The 19,212-nt window shown below is 47.1% G+C and overlaps 1 protein-coding gene across 2 annotated transcripts in view; it reads left to right on the top strand.

The window, feature by feature from the left end:
- The window catches only part of FAM184B (family with sequence similarity 184 member B), a 142,248-nt gene that overhangs the window by 78,137 nt on the left and 44,899 nt on the right, over positions 1-19,212 (top strand). For both annotated transcript variants that reach the window (XM_088021235.1, XM_028087292.2), the window contains exons 6-7: positions 13,045-13,155; positions 17,250-17,357. In XM_088021235.1, the coding sequence (XP_087877361.1) occupies positions 13,045-13,155; positions 17,250-17,357 (219 nt within the window). The remainder of the gene's footprint in view (positions 1-13,044; positions 13,156-17,249; positions 17,358-19,212) is intronic.

The following is a 19,212-nucleotide window of genomic DNA, read 5'->3' on the forward strand; positions in this document are numbered from 1 at the left end:
CAAAGATTCCCTTGGATGCCGCGCTGACCAAGAACTTAGTGCAGGGAAAATGAGTCCCTGGGACATCTGTCTTCCAGTGGAGGAGCAGGACAGAGGCTGTCTGCAAAGGTAGAGGTTCCTCCCCCTGTTGGAGGCTGCCTCCCAAATGTCACGGAGTTGTGGCTAAATGCCGAGGTCTGACCGACCAGTGCTTGGAACCACTCAGACTGCAGTCCCCACGTTAGGTCACCGTGTGGCCATGGCCCTCAACCCTCTGGCCTGGAACCAACTCCAGCCTGGTATCCCAGTGGCACACCATTTGGGGAGCCTACATCTTGTGGGGGGGTTCTCTTCGGAGGGAGTGTGACTTAACTGAGATAGACTGAAAGCTGAAAGAGTTGCCCCTGGAAATGAAATGCATCGATAAATCTTTGGCAGCGTTCGTCAGAAAGTCTAAATTTATGAAGGAAGCTTTTAATACAAGGAGGGAAAGGAATAAATCTCTCTTTCAGAAAGTGTCTGAGCTAAAAGATGTGCTCTCAACGTGTGAAGAAGAAAACCAGATATTGAGAAGTCTGCTTTGTCACTGGGTGTCACAAGAATTAAAGAACACCTTGCCCGAGAGCCAGGCCTCCCTGGCCACGGCCTGAGATGCAGAGTAGGCTGAGAGCAAGTTCCAGAGGAGACCCAGGCCTGGGTCTGAGCCTCTCCAGGCTCACGACCGGCGCTCCCACCTGCAGGGGGAGTGGAGGCCTTACAAGAACAGGCTAAGCTGTGGGGTCAGAGGCAGACCGATGTCCATGAGCTGCAGAGCTTCGTCAGCAACATGCATGGCTTCCTGGAAGTGTTGGCCCATGGAAACGGCGATGTCCCCACCTATGGCCACCCAGGAAGGCGTAGAGAAGGAGCTGGGGTGGATTGGGGGTCACGTCCTGGAGTGGGAGGTGACACGAATTTCAGGATTTCTAGGAGCTCTAAATAAGTAATTTAAAATAATTGATTTGAGATGAACAGTCCCTGGGTGATCTCAATGCACACACTGAAATTGCAGGCACCACCATGCCTCATGAGTCACTGTATTCTCCAGAAGGTGGGCAGGGGTCGCCCTGGCTCTCTGTGGAGAACTGCCACTGAGCACAGCCTGCCTGTCCCTGTCAAACACTTTCACACACGTGGACTCCTCTAGATCTGAAAGCCAGCCACTGAGGTGGGTGCCATTCTGATAATAAAAGAGAAGAGGAAGGTCCTTACAGAGTAATTCTGCAGAGATCATCTCTGGTCCAAGGTCTCACAGCCAGTTGGTGGCAAACCTTGGGTTTGGACCCTGACGTTACGGCTGCAAACTCCGGCCACAGCAGCAAGTACTTCTCAGCTGCAGGCTCCCGATGGATGCAGGCTTCGAAGAGCACATGTGAGGTGAAGACCAGGGTGGAGAAGGCCAGAGGGGGAGACCATTCCCTGTCTCTGGGGGAGGTGGTGTGGGGTGAGGGCAGTAGGTAGAGACTGGAGAGGGGCAAGATGGTGGGCTGTGTGCTCTGAGCCAAGGAAGCAAGGATTTTCGGGGAGAGACTTGGGATTCGCCCTGGCTGCTCTAGCTGTGGGGCTGGATGGAGGTAACAAGGCAGAGCAGGAGACAGGTGGGAACAGGTGCATCTGGGAAACGGGGGAGTGTCTGTGGACCTGGAGGGAGGTGGCCACTTCCAAGAGGCAGAGCTGAGAATTGGTGATGAATTGGATGCGGGGGTATGGGGAGGGAGGAGGAAACCCAGGCTCCAGGCTGGGCCCCTCCAGGTCCAGGGGCAGTGGGGTGGGAGCTCAAGGGAGGTGTGGATCCCAGTGAGCTGGGGCCCACCTGCAGCTCCAGCCAAGGTGGAGGTGGAGAGCATGAAGTTGTGCCCCCTGGGGGGGTGTTCAAATCAATGCGTTCCTAGCAACCGGGGGTAAACTAAGGAGAGTCATGGAGAAGCTGGGTATGGACGGGGTGGGGGGCGGTCAGGGTGAACTTGATGGGGATTTGGGTGAGAGAGAGGCAAGCCTGTGCTTCTAAGATGGGTGGTGTCTGAGTCATTTTGAGGGTTGTTGGTTGTAGGAGCTGGTGGGGAGGGTGGTAGAGTTCAGGTAACTGGGACCTGAGGGGCGAGTGGATCACTTCCGTGATCCAGCATTGAGAACGTCCTCCGCTCAGCTGCTCAGACCCAGCTCACCTGCACCCCCAGGGCCCCAGACATAGCAGCTTCTTGGAGATGAAGGGGCAAGACACCACTTTGGGGGTGTGATCTGCAGCTGCTCACCCCTTCCAAGTCCCTAGTTCCTTCATCTGTAAAACGCAGACAACTGAGGTGGCGGTGCAGGTCAGGGGGTGAGTGGGAGGCAGGAGATGGCAGACTGGGGAAGGGATCTGCAGGATCAGGGGGGACAGATGGAGTCCTAAGGAGGATGGGAAGGAAGGAGGGCAGGAGGGTTCACTGTGAGCCAGCTCCTTTTCTTGGCCTTTTCCTTCCTGAAGGCAGAGCATCAGCTCTGGGTGCTGCCTCTGCCCCACACCTGTCCTTCTCTGTGCTGTTGGTCCCGGACTGCACCAGCCCAGCACCAGCCCAGCCACAGCCCAGCACTAGACCCTCCTTCCTCCTCCACCACTGCCTGGCACCCATAGGGTGGGGCCACTGGGCCCACAGGGAAGCCTTGAGCTCCAGAGAGCCAGGGTGGGAAGGCTAGCTTTAGGGAGCTATTTTGGGATGTGTGGACAGGTATGGCATTAGGATGGATGGATGGATGGATAGATAGATAGATTTATAGATCCACAGGAAGCTGCAGGTAGTACAGAAATGTCCCTTCATAAAGGCACCTGTCACCCATTTTACCCCAGTGGTAGCATCTTACATCACCGCAGAACAGGGTTAACACCAGGAAACTGACATGGGCATGATGTGCGTGTCTGGTTCTACCATTGTATTGTGTTCATTCACGTAGGCCACAGCACAGCCCAGGTGCAGAACTGCTCTGTCAGCATGAAGATCTCCCTCAGGTACCCACCTTTGTCCCCACAATTCCTGCCTGTAGCCACTGCCAATCTGTTCTACATCTTGAGAGTTTTGTTCTTTTGAGAATGTTACATGAGTGAAATCCTACAGCGGTGACCTTTTGAGGGTGGTCGGTTTTTTTGTTTTCACTCAGCATAATGCCCCTGAGATCCAGCCAAGTTGGTGCATCAGTAGTTCTTTTTTCTTTATTGCTGAGTTGGATTCCATGTTATGGACATACTACAGTTTGTTCACCCGTTCACCTTTGGGGGACATTTTGGTTGTTTCCAGTTTTAAGGCTATTACACATATAAACCTGCAGTGAACATTTGTGCACAGTGTTTTGTGTGAATTTGATTTTTCATTCTCTGGGATAAATGTCCAGGAGCATGATTGCTGGGTTATAGAGTTTATGTTTAGCTTTTGAAGAACCTATCAAACTATCTTACTAGAGCAACTGTAGCATTTACATTCCCACTAGTAATGAATGAGAGATCCACATTCTTTCCAGCATTTGATGTTTTCACTGTTTATTTTAACCAGCTGTCCTAACAGGTAGGTAGTGATATAAAGGTTTTCATTTGCATTTCCCTAATGGCTAGTGTTGTTGAATATCTTTTCATGTACTTATCTGCCATCTGTATACTCTCTTTGATGAAATGTCTGTTCATGTCTTTTGCCCATTTTCTATTGGATAGTTCGGGTTTTTTTTTTTAAGATTTTATTTATTTATTTGACAGAAACACAGCGAGAGAGGGAACACAAGCAGGGGGAGTGGGAGAGGGAGAAGCAGGCTTCCCGTGGAGCAGGGAGCCCGATGCGGGGCTCGATCCCAGGACCCTGGGATCATGACCTGAGCCAAAGGCAGACGCTCAATGACTGAGCCACCCAGGCGCCCCTCCTGTTGAGTTTTGAGAGATCTTTGTATATTCTAGATACACATTTTCGTCAGATATGTGATTCACAAATATGTTCTCCTCTTCTGTAGCTTCTCTTTTCATTCTCCTAACGGGATCTTTAATAGGGCAAAAGTTTTTACTTTAAAAAAAAAAAAAGATTTTTTTATTATTTGAGGGGGGAGGGCAAAGGGAGAGGGAGAGAGAAAATCTCAAGTAGACTCTACAGAGCCCGATCCCATGACCCTGAGATCATGACCTGAGCTGAAACCAAGAGTCAGATGCTTAACTAACTGTGCCACTGGGCACCCCAAAGTTTTTATGTTTGCTAAAATCCAGTTTATCAAGTGTTTTCTTTTATGGATCATGCTTTTAGTGCCATGTCTAAGAGCTCACCAAGCCCTATGGGCTTAAACAACAGATACTAATTTTCTGACGGTTCTGGTGGCTAGAGGTCCATCATCAGGCTGCCAGTATGGTCAGGTTCTGTGAGGGGCCCTCTTCTTAGCTTGCAGACAGCTACCTTCTCACTGTGTGCTCACACGACCTCTCCTTTGTGCATGTGCCTGGAGAGAGGGCAAGAGCTCTCTGGTGTCTTTTATAAGGATGCTCACCCCATCATGAAGGACATCATGAAGAGAGGGTCACCCTGAGTCCCCGTCAGCAAGTGATCCCGTTCTCCCACTTGCTCATGCCCCAAACCAAAGTGTCCTCCTGAGCTCCCTCCTCCCAGAATGCCCATCACCCTGGCTGTGCTCGCCTGGACCCAGCAGCTGTTCTCCACACCCTCCCCTCCTCCGACCGGGGAGCCTGAGTAATGGCTAAGCATGTCCTCTGCATCCTCCTGGGCTCTGTTTGGGTTTATGGCTTCCAGGACACATGCTTCTCACTCCACCCCATCCTGGGGAGCTTCCCAGGCCTTTGTGTCACCCGCTCCGTTGCTGGCCACCTCCCCTGAAGTGCTCCTCTTCATCTCCATGCCCCTGAGAATCCCTACAGAGAAAGCCTCCCCCCACAAAGTAGCCCATTGCCTAGCCCAGTCCGTCCATGCCCTGAACTCACACAATGGTCCCAGTAAGCTTTAAGAGCCATTGTGATTACTTCACTTGACTGTGATCTGTCCTCTAGAAAGTGACCTTGGTGGGCACAGGGACTGAACCCCTCAATCTAGTTGGTGCCCAGTAGGTGTTTTCTACTAATGAATGCATTGTTCTTTAGGGCAGGTCACATTTAAAGAAACAGTCAAACTAAATCTAAGGCTATCCAGTATAAAATAATATTTGAACAATAGCTATTCATCCACGGGTCCCACACTGACCCCCAAATGTTTATTCAGCACCTATACCTGCAAGCATTGGTGAACACCGGTGAGCAGGTCAGGGCACTCCCCTGGACCCAGTGTGGGTCTGCTCTGTTGTTGGGTGAACCACACATTGAATCCAAATGGAGACAAGTTCCTGGGGCAGAGGGAGCCTCAGGACAGAAAGACCACAGGTGCCAGGCGTCAGGAAGCCCCAGCTCCCAGGGGCCCACGGTCACACGTGGTAGGTGCCTTCTAGGCTCTGGGAGCTTCACAAAGACAGGGAGCAGGCACCTATCCTACCTGCCTTCCAGCCCAGCTCCTCAGGCCAGCAGGGCTGGTGGGGCAAGGGGGCACTCTGGTGTCCTCAGGTCCCTCTTGCTGGTTCTCTGTGTGACCCCCCAGCATTTGCATTTCGGGCCCCTGCAGCCTCTGTTAGTAATATTTGATTGGATGCTGGACATTAAGAATGTTAGCTTGTTGAAAGTATAGATTTTTTTTAAAGATTTATTTATTTATTTATTTGATAGAGAGAGTGCACACAAGCAGGGGGAGCTGCAGACAGAGGCATTCCAAATAGTAATTTTTCTTCTTGAAAAAAAAAGTTAGCATGTTTTGTTTTCCTTTATTTTTTTTAAAGATTTATTGTATTTATTTACTTTAGAAAGAGAGAATGAAACAGTGAGTGCACAACTAGGGAAAGGGGCAGAGGGAGAGAGAAAATCTCAAGCAGACTCTGCACTGAGCATGGAGCCCGACTTGGGGCTCGATCTCAGGATCATGAGATCATGACCTGAGCTGAAAACAAAAGTCCAACGCTTAATGCACTGAGCCGCTGAGGCACCTCAACGTGTTTTCCTTTAAAGCACCAATTGAAATCTAATAATTTCCTGTGGTTGCTCATTTGTTGCTCCCATCACTGTGGCTCCTTCATGTGTCTTTCTCCCCCACCCCTTTTTTTTAAAGTTTATTTATTTAAGTAATCTCTACACCCAACATGGGACTCAAACTCCATGTATCTATTTTTTAAATTACCTGTAATTGTGGACAGTCTAGACAAGGAAGCCGAAGGTGGGTGTGAGTCCTACTTTTATCTCACGGGATTTCTTGCATGTGAAATGGATGCAATAAAGCTTTTTCCCTGAGTACCATGAGTGTTGAGAAGAACAGTTTCTGGAAGTGCTCTGTGACTTCTGGAAATTAATGGCCCATGGAACCCTGTTCCAGGTATGGAATGGGATGCTGCAGTTTTTAGATTTGAAAGCACTAGTCTCCTTTTCCCTCATGTTCATATCCTTGTAGTTGTGTTTTTTTCCCTTTGCCTAGCTAGGAGAGTGTTAAAGTTTCCTGTTGAAATGCTCAGGGTCACTTAGGACTGAGCTGGATATAGGCATGCTTTCCTCCCAATCTGTGTTCTCGAGGCGACCCAGAGCTGTTCGTCTTCTGACAGAAAACTACATTATTCTGCACCTAAAATGAAGCTTCCAGGTGCCAAAAATCACTAATGAAGTCAGCTCTTTCCACCTGGGGGACATTTTTTTTCACTTTAGGTCCATTTGTCAAGGCAACAGCTAAAGCTGTGATTGATCACAAGGACCCTGGGAAGTTAAGCTGTGTAGAATTAGAAATAGCCCTTGTTTCCTGCTAGGAATCTTTTTCCCAGGCGTCTACACTGTCGTGACCGAGAGCACGCTTTGGCAGAGTTAGTGAGTGTCTTTACTGGAAAGCATGTTTAACAAAACTTTTATTCAACAAAAGCTTCGGTGACTAAGAAGCTAAACAATGAAATAAAAAAATCAGAATTTTTCTTTGTTTCTGATGGTTTTGGGGGGCCAAAGGATAATTTATATGTTGTTTTTAGCAAATGAACTTTCCAAACATCAAGCCCTGCAAAAGGGATCTTTGATTTACTGAAGAGACGATACCCATGCTAAGTGTCCACCTCATGTGACCTTACAATCTAATTGCGTCCCCCTTTTCTTCTAAGTGCCTGACCCCAGGGACTGGACTTGGCTCCACAGAAAGTGTGCAGGTGTCCTCCAGGTGATCAGTAGCAATATCTCTTTAGATGCTCAAGTCGGAAACCCAGTAGTCAGACATGACTTCTCCTTTGTGTGTCACATTCAGTCAGCCATCAAACCCATTTGTCCACTTCTTTGATGGCCCTGGAATATGTCCAGTTCCCTCTGTCCTTGGTGGTCACACGCTGATCCAGTCACCCACCATTTCTTGCTGGACCATGTGATGATCTCCTTACTGGTCTCCCTGCGTCCCATCTCCCTACTTCCTTGAATCCAGTCTCCATTCCAGGGGGATCTTCTGAAAACTCAACCTTGGTTTCATACTCTCCCAAGGCCCCCTATTATCTTCATGGTGTAGTTCAAATTCCTTCACGTGATTTTTAAGACCCTATGTGGTTGGACTCCTGTTTGCCTCTCTTGCTTCATCCCACACCACTCCCCTGTTCAATTCTGCTCTCCAGCCTTTTAGGTCACCGTTCATTCCATACCCTTTCCCTTCTTGGCCTTAATGCCTAGCTCTCCCTTAAGGGGCATCACTCCCCCCTCCAACTCCCAAATTCACCTGTCTCATTTTGTCTAGTTTTTACTGATCCTACCTTCACATAGCTGTCACTACATTTCATTATAATCACCTATTTCCTACTTGTTTTCCCCACTGGGGAACCCTGTTCACTATTACCTCCAGTGTGTCAGAGCCAACTTGTACTGACTCCTGAGAGGCAGTTGTCACACCTTTTCCCAACTCTCTACTCAGTGACATCATGGTAGTAACTTGAAATTGGCCATAGTAGGAGTACTTATACATGGAAATCAACAAATGCTACAAATCAGTTTGATTGATTGATTGATTGGAAGCCAGCTGTTTAACATTTACCAGCACACAGTGACTGTATCCCTAGCCCCTTCAATACTTGGCATGTAATAGTTATTCAATTGATATTAGTTGGTTGAATGAGTGAATGATAGGTTTCCATTTAACCCCAGGTCATCCCCCATCACACGAGCCTTTGCCCTCCACATTCCCATATGACAGCTCAACTGCACCTCACTCCTTGGAAACAGAACAAGGCCCCAGTTCCTGAAGACTGGACTTCCAGCTCCTTCACCCTGCTTTGGGGAGCATTGGGGGCCTGCCCACGGGGCCTCCCTCAGCTTTGTTGTCACAGAGGTGGGAAGACCTTTCAGTCAGGCATTTGTACTGGATGCCACATTTCCCTTAGGATGGCAGGGAAGAAGTGCAGCCAAACAGTCAGCCTTCCTGAGTTCAAATCTTGACTTCTCCACCTACTGGCCCAATGACCTGGGGCAAATCATTTAACCTCTTTAAGCTTCATTTCTTCATTATATAAGGAACTTCAGCAATAGTACTCAGTTGATAAGGTTTTCATAAGGATCAGAATGAGTCTTTGTGTAAAGGACCCGGCAAACCGTAGGCACTTGGTAAATATCAGCTACTATTACTAGGTCCATCCGCTCGCAAGGAGAGCATAAAAGTCCATAATCAATTGACAACGCGGAAGAACTGAGCTCCAGATAATGCTCAGATACTTTAACCTCAACTTTATAGGAAATGCTGGAGTGTCCCAGGGCTCTCTGTTCTTGAATCTCTATTTTCCTTTATATTCTCTAGCTTTTTTCATCTAAATACATGGCTTAATACGTTCTGTATGCTGATGACTCCCAAATGCATACCGGCAATCCAGAACTCTCCCCTGATTTCCAGACCCATGTGTCCACCTGCACACAGGAAATCTAGCAGAGGTCTTAAACTCAACATGTCCCCAACGAGCTCCTCCTACTGTCCGAAAACCTGCCTCTTCTTCTGTCTTCCTTGTCTGTGTTAATGGTGCACCATCCTCCCCCTGCTCAGGTTAGAAACCTTGGTGTTGTCCTTGACAGCAGGCCCTCACAGTCTACACTGAGAAGACATCTGTGGTTCTACACCTGTCGCCAGCCGCGCTGCTGCCTCGGTCCAGCTCCCCCTGCGGCTCCCACCTGGGTTACTGCCGCAGCTTCCTCACTGGCCTGCCTCCTGCCCCATCTGCCCCATCCCCCCTCCAGTCTGTCCTTAAGACAGAAGCCAAGTGACCTTGTTAAAGCTGAATCATGTCACCCCACTTTCCAGCTGTTGGTTGGCCTTCATCTTATCTGTCTTTATCACAACATCTGAGGCTTCCTGTGGTCTCCCCCATGTCCTCTAATGCCATCTCCCACCCCCTTCCTCCTCGGTTACTCCGCTTCAGCCATAGAGGCCTGCCTCCTCTCTGTCCTTAGAACATGCCAGAACCCGCGCAGGTCCAGGAGTACTCACACCAAGACATCTCATTGGCTAGCCTCCTTACTTACCACAGGCCTTTACTCCAGGTTCGCTTCCTCCTAAGGATTTCTCAGGCCAACCTATGTGAACTGAACCCAACCCACTCGATCCTCTGTAGCCCCCTTTCCTGCTTTGTTATTTGTCCTCGGCACTTGTCGCCATCCAACATAGCGTCTACTAAGTTGTGCCTATTGATTCGGCTGCCTGTCTCTTTTACGCCAACGTGAGCTCCTGGCAAGTAGATATTTTGTCTGTTCTTATGCCCAATTCTGAAAACAGGGCTTGGCACATGGTGAGTCTCGGTAAGTATTTGTTGAATGAATGAGCTGTTATCTACTTATAAAGGCCAGCTAAGAAGAACAGGATATTTCATCCTCTCCTCTAGACACTTACAAGATTTCTCCCAAAATAAGCTAGACTGGAAACGGTAGGCATCTATCAAATGAATAGTAGTACTCATTATTTATCCATCCCTCACCCTGCCAGAAATGTGCTAGGCTTGGAAGGAGCACAATAAGTCACACAGAGGGTAAGAAATGTGCTCAAGATCACACGGCTAAAAGGCTATGCCATTGGCGTGGTCCCCAGAGTGTTCCTTTATCTGGATCTTCTGTGTAAGGCTGTCAGGCTGGGGAGAGGAACCATGGAGAAAGCCGCTCCATGAACCCCGTCACTTTGACTAAAGTATAGAATTGTTGAGAAGACCAGAGGAAGATTTTACTCTGATTTTAATATTTCCCTGCATCTGAGAATGTAGTTGGCTTTTTGACTTATGGAACACTGAGAATTGTGTCAGTAATGAGCATTCTCTTTTCTCACTTGACACTGTAAAACTTAAACCCAGATGTCTACCATGTCCCACCGCCCCGGCTCCCCCGCCAATATTTACCAGATTTGGGGTATAATCTTAACATTTGTTTTCTTTTGAATTTCTTGTGTATTTCTTTTTTTTCCTCAAAGATTTTATTTATTTATTTGAGTGAGAAAGAGAGAGAGCACAAGCAGAGGGAGGGTCAGAGGGGGAGGTAGAGAATCCCAAATAGATTCTTCCCTGAGCATGGAGCCCCACACGGGCTCCATCTCACGACCCTGAGATCATGACCTGAGCTGAAACTGAGTCAGATGTCCAACCAGCCAAGCCACCCAGGCACCCCATTGTTTATTTCTAATTTGTGTTTTCTTACAATATTTTATGACTATTGTAGGCTTCTTTTTTTTTTAACTTGGAAGTAGAGTTTAATAATTGTGAAGTTATTTCCTTTAAGTAATATTAAAAGCTGAGATCCAGAAGTAAGTCAGTGACAGGAATGAAGTAATGGTTTATATAAAATTCTGCTGACTCTGGATTTATTCATTCCAGTGACTTTTTAAATTAATAAATCAATCTTTTTTTTAATTTTAATTCCAGGGTAGTTAACGTACAGTGTTATATTAGTTTCAGGTGTACAACATAGTGATTCAGCAATTCTCTACATTACTTAATGCTCACCAGAATTGTACTCTTTAATCCCCATCACCTATTTCACCCATCCCCCACCCACCTCCCCTCTGGTAACCATCTGTTTGTTCTCTATAGTTAAGAGTCTGTTTTTTGGCTTGTCTCTTTTTTTTCTCTGTATGTTTGTTTTGTTTCTTTAAATTCCACGTATGAGTGAAATCATATGGTATTTGTCTTTCTAACTCTGACTTATTTCACTTAACATTGTATTCTCTAGATCCATCCATATTGCTGCAAATGGCAAGATTTCATCCTTGTCCATGGTTGAATAATATTCGTGTGTGTGTGTGTGTGTGTGTGTGTGTGTGTGTACACCACATCCTCTTTATCCATTCATCTATCAATGGACACATGGGCTGCTTCCCTTAATTTAACTCTTTTAAATGTTGCAATAAACATAGCAGTTCATGTAACTCTTTGAATTGGTGTTTTTATATTCTTTGGGTAAATACCCAATAGTTGATTTACTAGATCATATGTAATTTTACTTTTTATTTTTTGAGGATCTCCATACTGTTTTCTACAGTGGCTGCACCAGTTTGCATTCTCACCAACAGTACAAAGCGTTCATTTTTCTCCACATCTTTGCCAACACTTGTTGTTCCTTGTGTTTTTTATTTTAGACATTCTGACAGGCGAGGTGAGGTGATATCTCATTGTGGTTTTGATTTGTATTTCCCTGATGATGAGTGATGTTGAGCATCTTTTCATGTGTCTGTTGGTCATCTGGATGTCTTCTTTGGAGAAATGTCTGTTCAAATCTTCCCATTTTAAAATGGATTATTTGTTTTTTGGATGTTGTATGTTCATTTTTTTAAGATTTTATTTTTAAGTAATCTCTACACTCAATGTGGGGCTCGAACCTACAACCCTAAGATTAAGAGTTGCATGCTCTGCCGACTGAACCAACCAGGCACCCCAAGTTCTATATTCTTTATATATTTTGATTACTAATCCTTTATTGGATATGTCATTTGCAAGTATCTTCTCCCATTCAGTAGGTTGTCTTTTAGTTTTGTTGATTTGTTTCCTTTGCTGTGTAGAAACTTTTCATTTTGATGTAGTCCCAGTAGTTTATTTTTGCTTTTCTTTCCCTTGCCTCTAGAAAAACATTGCTATGGTTGATATCAGAGAAATTACTGCCTGTGTTCTCTTCTAGGATGTTTATGGTTTCAGGTCTCACATTTAGGTCTTTAATACATTTTGAGTTTATTTTTGTGTATGGTGTAAGAAAGTGGTCCAGTTTCATTCTTTTGCATGTAGCTGTCCAGTTTTCCCAACACCATTTGTTGAAGAGACTGTCTTTTCCCATTGCATGTTCTTGCCTCCTTCGTCAAGGAGGCATATAAACATGGATTTATTTCTGGGATTTCTTTTCTGTTCCATTGACCTACGTGTCTATTTTTGTGGCAGTACGATACTGTTTTAAGTACTACAGCTTTTTAGTAAATCTTGAAATGTAGGATTGTGATACCTCTAGTTTTATTCTTCTTTTTCAAGATTACTTTGGATATTTTGGGTTCTTTCATGGTTCTATACAAATTTTAGAATTATTTGTTCCAGTTCTGTGAAAAATGCTGTTGGTATTTTGATAGGGTTTGCATTAAACCTGTAGATTGCTTTGGGTAGTATGGACATTTTAACAATATTTGTTCTCCCAATCCATGAGCATAGACTAGCTCTCCGTTTGTTTGGGTTGTCTTCAGTTTTTCTCATCAGTGTTTTATAGTTTTCAGAGTACAGGTTTTTCATCTCCTTGGTAAAGTTTATTCCTAGGTATTTTATTCTTTTTGGTGCAAGTGTAAATGGGATTGCTTTCTTAATTTCTCTCTCTGCTGCTTCATTATTAGTGGATAGAAATGCAATGGATTTCTGTAGATTAATTTTATACCCTGCGACATTTATTGTAAGCTTCTTTGAACCCCTTTGGGATAAGGCAGGGTGTGAATATGTGCATGTCCTGTCCACGCGTTCATGTCTTGGATGTGGATAACTCTTCTAATCATCATTTAGGAAGTAGAAGTACAGTTGGAGGAAGTGAAGAAGAAGTCAGAAAATGAAATCAAGCAGCTGGAAGAAGAGAAAGCAGCCCTAAATGTGAAGCTCCAGAATTCTCTGCTAGAGGTAAATCCCAAATTAATGCAGTGCTTGGGAGTGATGGGTCTGGGTGGGAGTCTTGGCTAACTGAGATGCCAGGAATCTCAGAAAACTGACCTGACTTCCGTACGTTCAGCATCCTTGGAAGAAAGGAAAGGACTTCAGCCCGATAAGAAATCTGTCTCGTGGGGCATAAATTTAGCTGCGAGTAACAGCCTGATTTATGGAGGCTTGACAAAGAGGCCTTTAATGTCTCGCATGAAAGGAGGCAGTAGGCTGCTGGGGTGGATTCTGTGTATAAATGACATCAGGCCTGGTATATATGAGATGCCCACAGTCTCTCCTCCTCCTGGGCTGTGTCGTCACTTTCCTGGGTTTTAGGTGCTTTTGCCTTCATGGACACCTTCCTCTATTGAAAAAAAAATATCAAAAATTATATTTTATGACTACATTGGTATAAAGACTAATATAACCTAGCTGTATTTTTACTTTCTGACTTTAAACGAAATTCAAACATTGTCATGGCCCCTCAAAGTATCGTGGGCCCTAGGCCCTGAGCCTGCTGCGTCTAAGAAGTCAGCTCAGACTCCCCCAGGCTTGGAAAATGACTGTCACCGCTCTGTTGTCAGATCCAAATTTACCCCAGGAAAGGGGGGAGCGGAGTGAATGACCAGGCCTGCCCACTTCATCAGGAAACCACAAGCCTTCACGGAGGGCTCCCACTGACTCCTCCTCCCATTAGTCATATCTGCATCACCAGGCCATCCTGGGGAGGGACGGAGGAGGCAGGCAAGGGAGAAAGGAGTAGAGAATGCCTGTAGACCAGCTGAACATCAGTTTGCTCTGTGGGTCCACCTGTCCAGACCACCCAGAGACTAAGGTCAAAGTTTAAAGATCTGTTGACCATCCTATGGGGGGAACTCGTGGGAGGGACTAGAAACAGGCTTCATTCTTGAGCCTCATTAGACCCCCCAAAATGTGAAGGGGTTCCCTTGCTTCCCCTGCCCTTTCTCACACCTTCCAGATGAGCCCTGAGTCCACCCTCCCCTCAGGAGTCCATGAAGTTGGTTCCTCGGGGGCGCCTGGGTGGCTCAGCTGGTTAAGTGTCTGCCTTCCGCTCAGGTCATGATCCTGGAGTCCCAGGATCGAGTCCCGCATCGGGCTCCCTGCTCAGCGGGGAGTCTGCTTCTCCCTCTGACCCTCCCCGCTCTCATGTGCTCTTTCTCTCTCTCTCTCTCTCATTCTCTCGCTCTCAAATAAATAAATAAATAAAATCTTAAAAAAAAAAAAGAAAGAAAGAAAGAAAAAGAAATTTGTTCCTCAGCCCTGACTGAGCACTGCAACCTCCTGGGGGAGCTTTTAAGAATCTAGAAGCCGTGTGCAAAACAGTATTGATTGTTTAAAAATACATGGTGGAGTTCAGTCTGGAGACACGCCTGAGAATGACAGAAGGAAATCTGAACCAGGGGTTGTTTCTAGAAGGGAGGGAGGGTGGTAGATCAGGAGAAACTCAGGGGCCGCACCTGTATTTGTGATATGTTATCTCTTCGGCTGAGTGATGCATGTCCATGTTATGGTTTCCTCCAACCTTTTTTTCTATGTCACAGTTATCATTCTTCTAGAAGGTGAGCCTGCCATGCCTTGGACTTGCTATATCAGGGGCTCTGGAGGAGCAGTCCTGGTGGAAAGTCTCTGCTCCAGAAGCTCCTGTTCCACCTTAGCCCAAGGTGGCGGCCCAGTGAGGATGCCCGTTCCTTTCTCCCTCCTCTCTCCCTCCCTCCTGAGCTACACTGCCAATTTTCACATTGGATCTGGACTACGCTGCTCTGCAGAGCTTAGGGAGGCTTCACATATGTGTGTGGGACCAGCCCAGTCACGCTTCTGACATGGGACACTGGGGTCCCCCTGCCAACTATTTCTCTAAATGCCCCTGAGAACCCCTCTCTAAAAATGACAAGGGTGAATTTTGCTGAGTGCTTACTTTAGTTAAGGTACTGTCTAAGCGGTTACATATATTAACTTTTAATTAATCCTCACTACCACTGTACAATGTAGGTACTATGATTATCCTTGGTTTACAGATGAGTAAACTGAGGCACAGAGAAGGTAAATCACTTCCTCAAAGTCATACAGGTAAGGACGAGCGGGGCCTGGGATTCAAACTCAGGTAATGCGGCTCTGAAGACCCCACTCTTAACCATTATGCCCATACTCCCTCTAGCACGGTATGCCGCATCTTTGATGACCGAGGATCATATCTACAGATGGCTGGCCTGACCCAGAGGCTGACCTTGACAAAGCGCCTCAGGCCTGCTCTTCATCCTCCATTTCTTCCACCCTGCTAGTGGTGACCTCATCTGGTCCCCCGCTTACCAAAGCTAGAAATGGGAGAGTCAGTCCTGACCTCCTCCATCTTCACCTGGAGTCCCTGCCCTACCCCATCATCACATCCAATCAGTTGTCAAGCCCTGTGGGTCCTATCACTAAAGGTTCTCAGTCCCCTCCTCTCCCTTCATCAGACCCCCAGGATGGCTTGCCTAGACTCTGTTTTTCTTTACCTCTTGTAGATGTTACAGAAACAATTGCATAGGACTCCCATTTGAATATTTCGCAAGCCTTAGCAAGATGCAGTATAAACCGTTTCGTAATCTTCTTCCGTGATATTGCCTAGACTCTGGCGAGAGCCTTGGCCTGTATCTCCCTGCCTCCACATTCCCCATGGGCCAGCTAATTCCCAGAACTAGCCTTCTAAAACCCAAATCTGCTCAAGGCCCCACTCCTCCTTCCCTCAAATCTTTAATTTCCATGTTTTTCATAATTGGGGCCTAGCCCAACCCACCACCACCACTACCCTCCGGACTCTCTTTCCTCCCCGCCATTCCTGTATGCCGGGTCCCTGACATGGAACTTTCCTCCAGTCCTTACACACATCCTACCTTCCCTCTGCCCTTGCACCTGCTATTCCTGCCCCCTGGAATGTTCTTTCTCACCCTCGCCACTGACAGACTCCTATTCATCCTTTAGCGCCCCTAAAGTGCCCTGGACTGCCCTGGGCAGAGTTTTTTGCTGTAAATTCTCTGCAGTAGTATGTGTCTCATAGTAGTTGTTGTGAGGATTAAACAACTTTATACTGTAAAATGCTTAGGTCTGTGCCTGGCACAGAACAAGCACACCATTCATGGTCCTATTATTATTTTGTCTTCTGAATATTGCTGTGATGATAACCTGCCATCTACCTGCTGCCTCCTCCATAAGATGATAGCTCCTGGAAGGCACGGGCTGTATTTTATTCTCTTACCATCTTGCTCTCACTCTGTCCCTCTTCCTTACTTCCTCATACCTGGCATGGGGCCTGAGGAGTGTTAGGTTTCCTGCAAAGATTTGTCAGCCACATCTGAGTTTCCTTTATGGTTATTTGCCTTGTTCTTCTCAGAGTCTAGAGCAGAGAGGCCAGTCTGTTTAATCGATACCCTGCAATTAGTCGGCTAATCATCATCATCATAATTAGGGCTGTATACTTTAAAAGCACCTTCTAGCCACCCTTTCTTTGGTATAATTCTTAAATATTGTTCCTTTTCTTTACCAACTAACTTTTTTAAAAAAGAAAGAGAGCGGGGCACCTGGGTGGCTCAGTCGTTGGGCATCTGCCTTCGGCTCAGGTCGTGGTCCCAGGGTCCTGGGATTGAGCCCCGCATTGGGCTCCCTGCTCCACGGGGAGTCTTCTTCTCCCTCTCCTACTCCCCCTGCTTGTGTTCCCTCTCTAGCTGTCTCTCTCTGTCGAATAAAAAAAAAAAGAAAAGAAAAGAAAGAAAGAGAGTGATCTTCCAGGAATGGTCTGAAAGCCAAGGAAAACCACCCTACAGCTCCCGTAGAGGTGTACTGATGTGCATAATTTAAAGGGAAGTATAGAGTACGATACACCTGCCAGGCTCATCTTTTCTAGGAAGATGAAGCAACCAGCCAATTAGAAATGGCCTTTCCAGAAACAGGTTTAGAAGCTGTCTAATGGGGCACTGTCCCCAGAACAAATTGACCCGGGAGAATGGTTTTGAAGATTAATGACCCCATCAGGAGAATGGGGCTCCCTTTCATTACTAAGTGTTCCTTTTCTTCTCTTTTAGGTTTTAAGACTGGAAGAATTTATCCAACAAAATAAGGTGCGTCCCGGAAAAGGCAAAGAAGGGCCCCAGGCATTGGACTGCCAGCACCGCAGCATTTTCCAGACCCAGGTAACCTCTGGTTTTTTTCCTTCTTTCATTAAGGATATTTCCCTTCTCTCAGCGCTTATCAGCCCTCGTGACACATGCTGGCATTAATGGGCTCTTGTACCTCCCCCCTCAGAGCTGCCAAAGTGTCTGAAAAAAAAAAAAATCACCACAAAATCCATTTGCAAAAACCATGAGGAAAATAGAGTTCTGGGTAATTACCCGCGTGGTTTGAAAAAGAACAGGGCTTGCCAGATGCAGTCTTCCCTCCCTCGCTGAGAGCAGCTTGCCTGGCAGATAAAAGGCTCGGTGCCTAGGGGCACCTGGATGGCTCAGATGGTTAAGCGTCCGCCTTCGGCTCAGGTCACGATCCCAGGGTCCTGGTGTCAAGCCCGGCATCGGGCTCCCTGCTCAGCGGGGAGCCTGCTCCTCCCCCTCCCTCTGCTTCTCCCCCTGCTCATGCGCGCGCGCGCTCTCTCTCTCCCTGTGTCTCTGTGTCTTGAATGAATAAATTAAAAAAAATCTTTAAAAAAAAAAAAAAGGCTCGGTGCCTAGAGGCGGTCTTGGGTTCTGCCCAGCAGGAAGCATAGTGATAACGCCCCTGGCCGCCCCCCTCTGCCTCCAAGATACCAGCCACTCTCACGCTGGCCCTTCCCGCGAGGCTGCCCTTTTAGGGATCCTGCTCCAGGGCGAAAGCCGGTTCCTGGGTGTCCTCTGCCTGCTCACCATAAGCCGTTTTATGTTCCTACGGCCGCCATAATGCATCTCCACACACTTGGTGGCTTAAACCACAGCAAGGTGTGGTCTCACAGTTTTGGAGGCTAGCCACCCCAAATCAAGGTGTCGGCAGGGTTGGTTCCTCCCAGCGGCTGTGAGGGAGACTCTCCTGTGTGCCTGTCTGCCGGCTTCTGATGGTTGCCTCACTTCCCGCTCTGGCTCTGTCCTCACGGGGCCTTCTTCCCTGTGTGTCCGCGCCTCTGGGTCTTCACAAGGCATTCGTCTAAGGACACCGGGATCCTTGGTTAGGGTCCACCCTAATCCAGTAGGACCTCACCTTAACTAATTACATCCACAGAAGCTTCTATACAAATAGGGTCACAAGAACCGGTCCTGGGAGCTAGGACTTCAGTATATCTTCCCCGGGGCCACAGTTTAAGGCAGAACATTTCATTTTAACATTTGCTGCATGATGTCAAACACATAAATAATTCCCGTGAAGTTGGTGTTTGAGTGTCCTGGCTTCAATGACCCTCTTGATTCAGCTTCCCTGTTAATTAACCTTTGCAGCTGGAGCCAGCAAAAGCCCACCACCGTAACAGTTTATTTTGTTACCATCCCAGATTTTCAGTCCACTTCATATTCCAGGTGGGAAAACACACGTAAGTGAGTCTGAAACTCGCTGCTTCGTCCTCGCCCAACTCTTATTCTCCGTGTCCATGTGCCTTAGTGTCGACAGGAACTGCAGTTTCTCTCCCTTGACCCCAGACTTCCAGAGCTTGAGCCCTGGTCCCGCCAACAGCCCCCAATGCCCGCCCCACTGGGATGACCCCTACTTAACCACATAGTCACTGGGGTAAAAATGAGCCAGAAATCTGGTGGATATCGATGCGAATGACGTTTGTGTGGGAACCGGTCAGCTCTAGAGCATCGTCCCCATCTATAACTTCTTTGGACTCTTCCAACAACCCTGTAATACACTCATTTTACAGAGGAAGAAACTGAGGCCCAGAGCAGTTGTGTGACTTGCCCATGGTCACAGGCATGTCAGCAACCAGGACAGAACAGAACCGCGAGGTCTGTGGCTCTGAGCCCCCACTCTCCTTGTGAGAGTATCAACACATGCCCAGGATGCCTCCCAGATAAAACAGCTCCATCTTGG

Source organism: Eumetopias jubatus, unplaced genomic scaffold (genome assembly GCF_037043125.1).
Source record: "Eumetopias jubatus isolate StellerSeaLion01/CBP00866 unplaced genomic scaffold, mEumJub1_p1.0 scaffold_2, whole genome shotgun sequence".
NCBI classification, from domain to species: domain Eukaryota; kingdom Metazoa; phylum Chordata; class Mammalia; order Carnivora; family Otariidae; genus Eumetopias; species Eumetopias jubatus.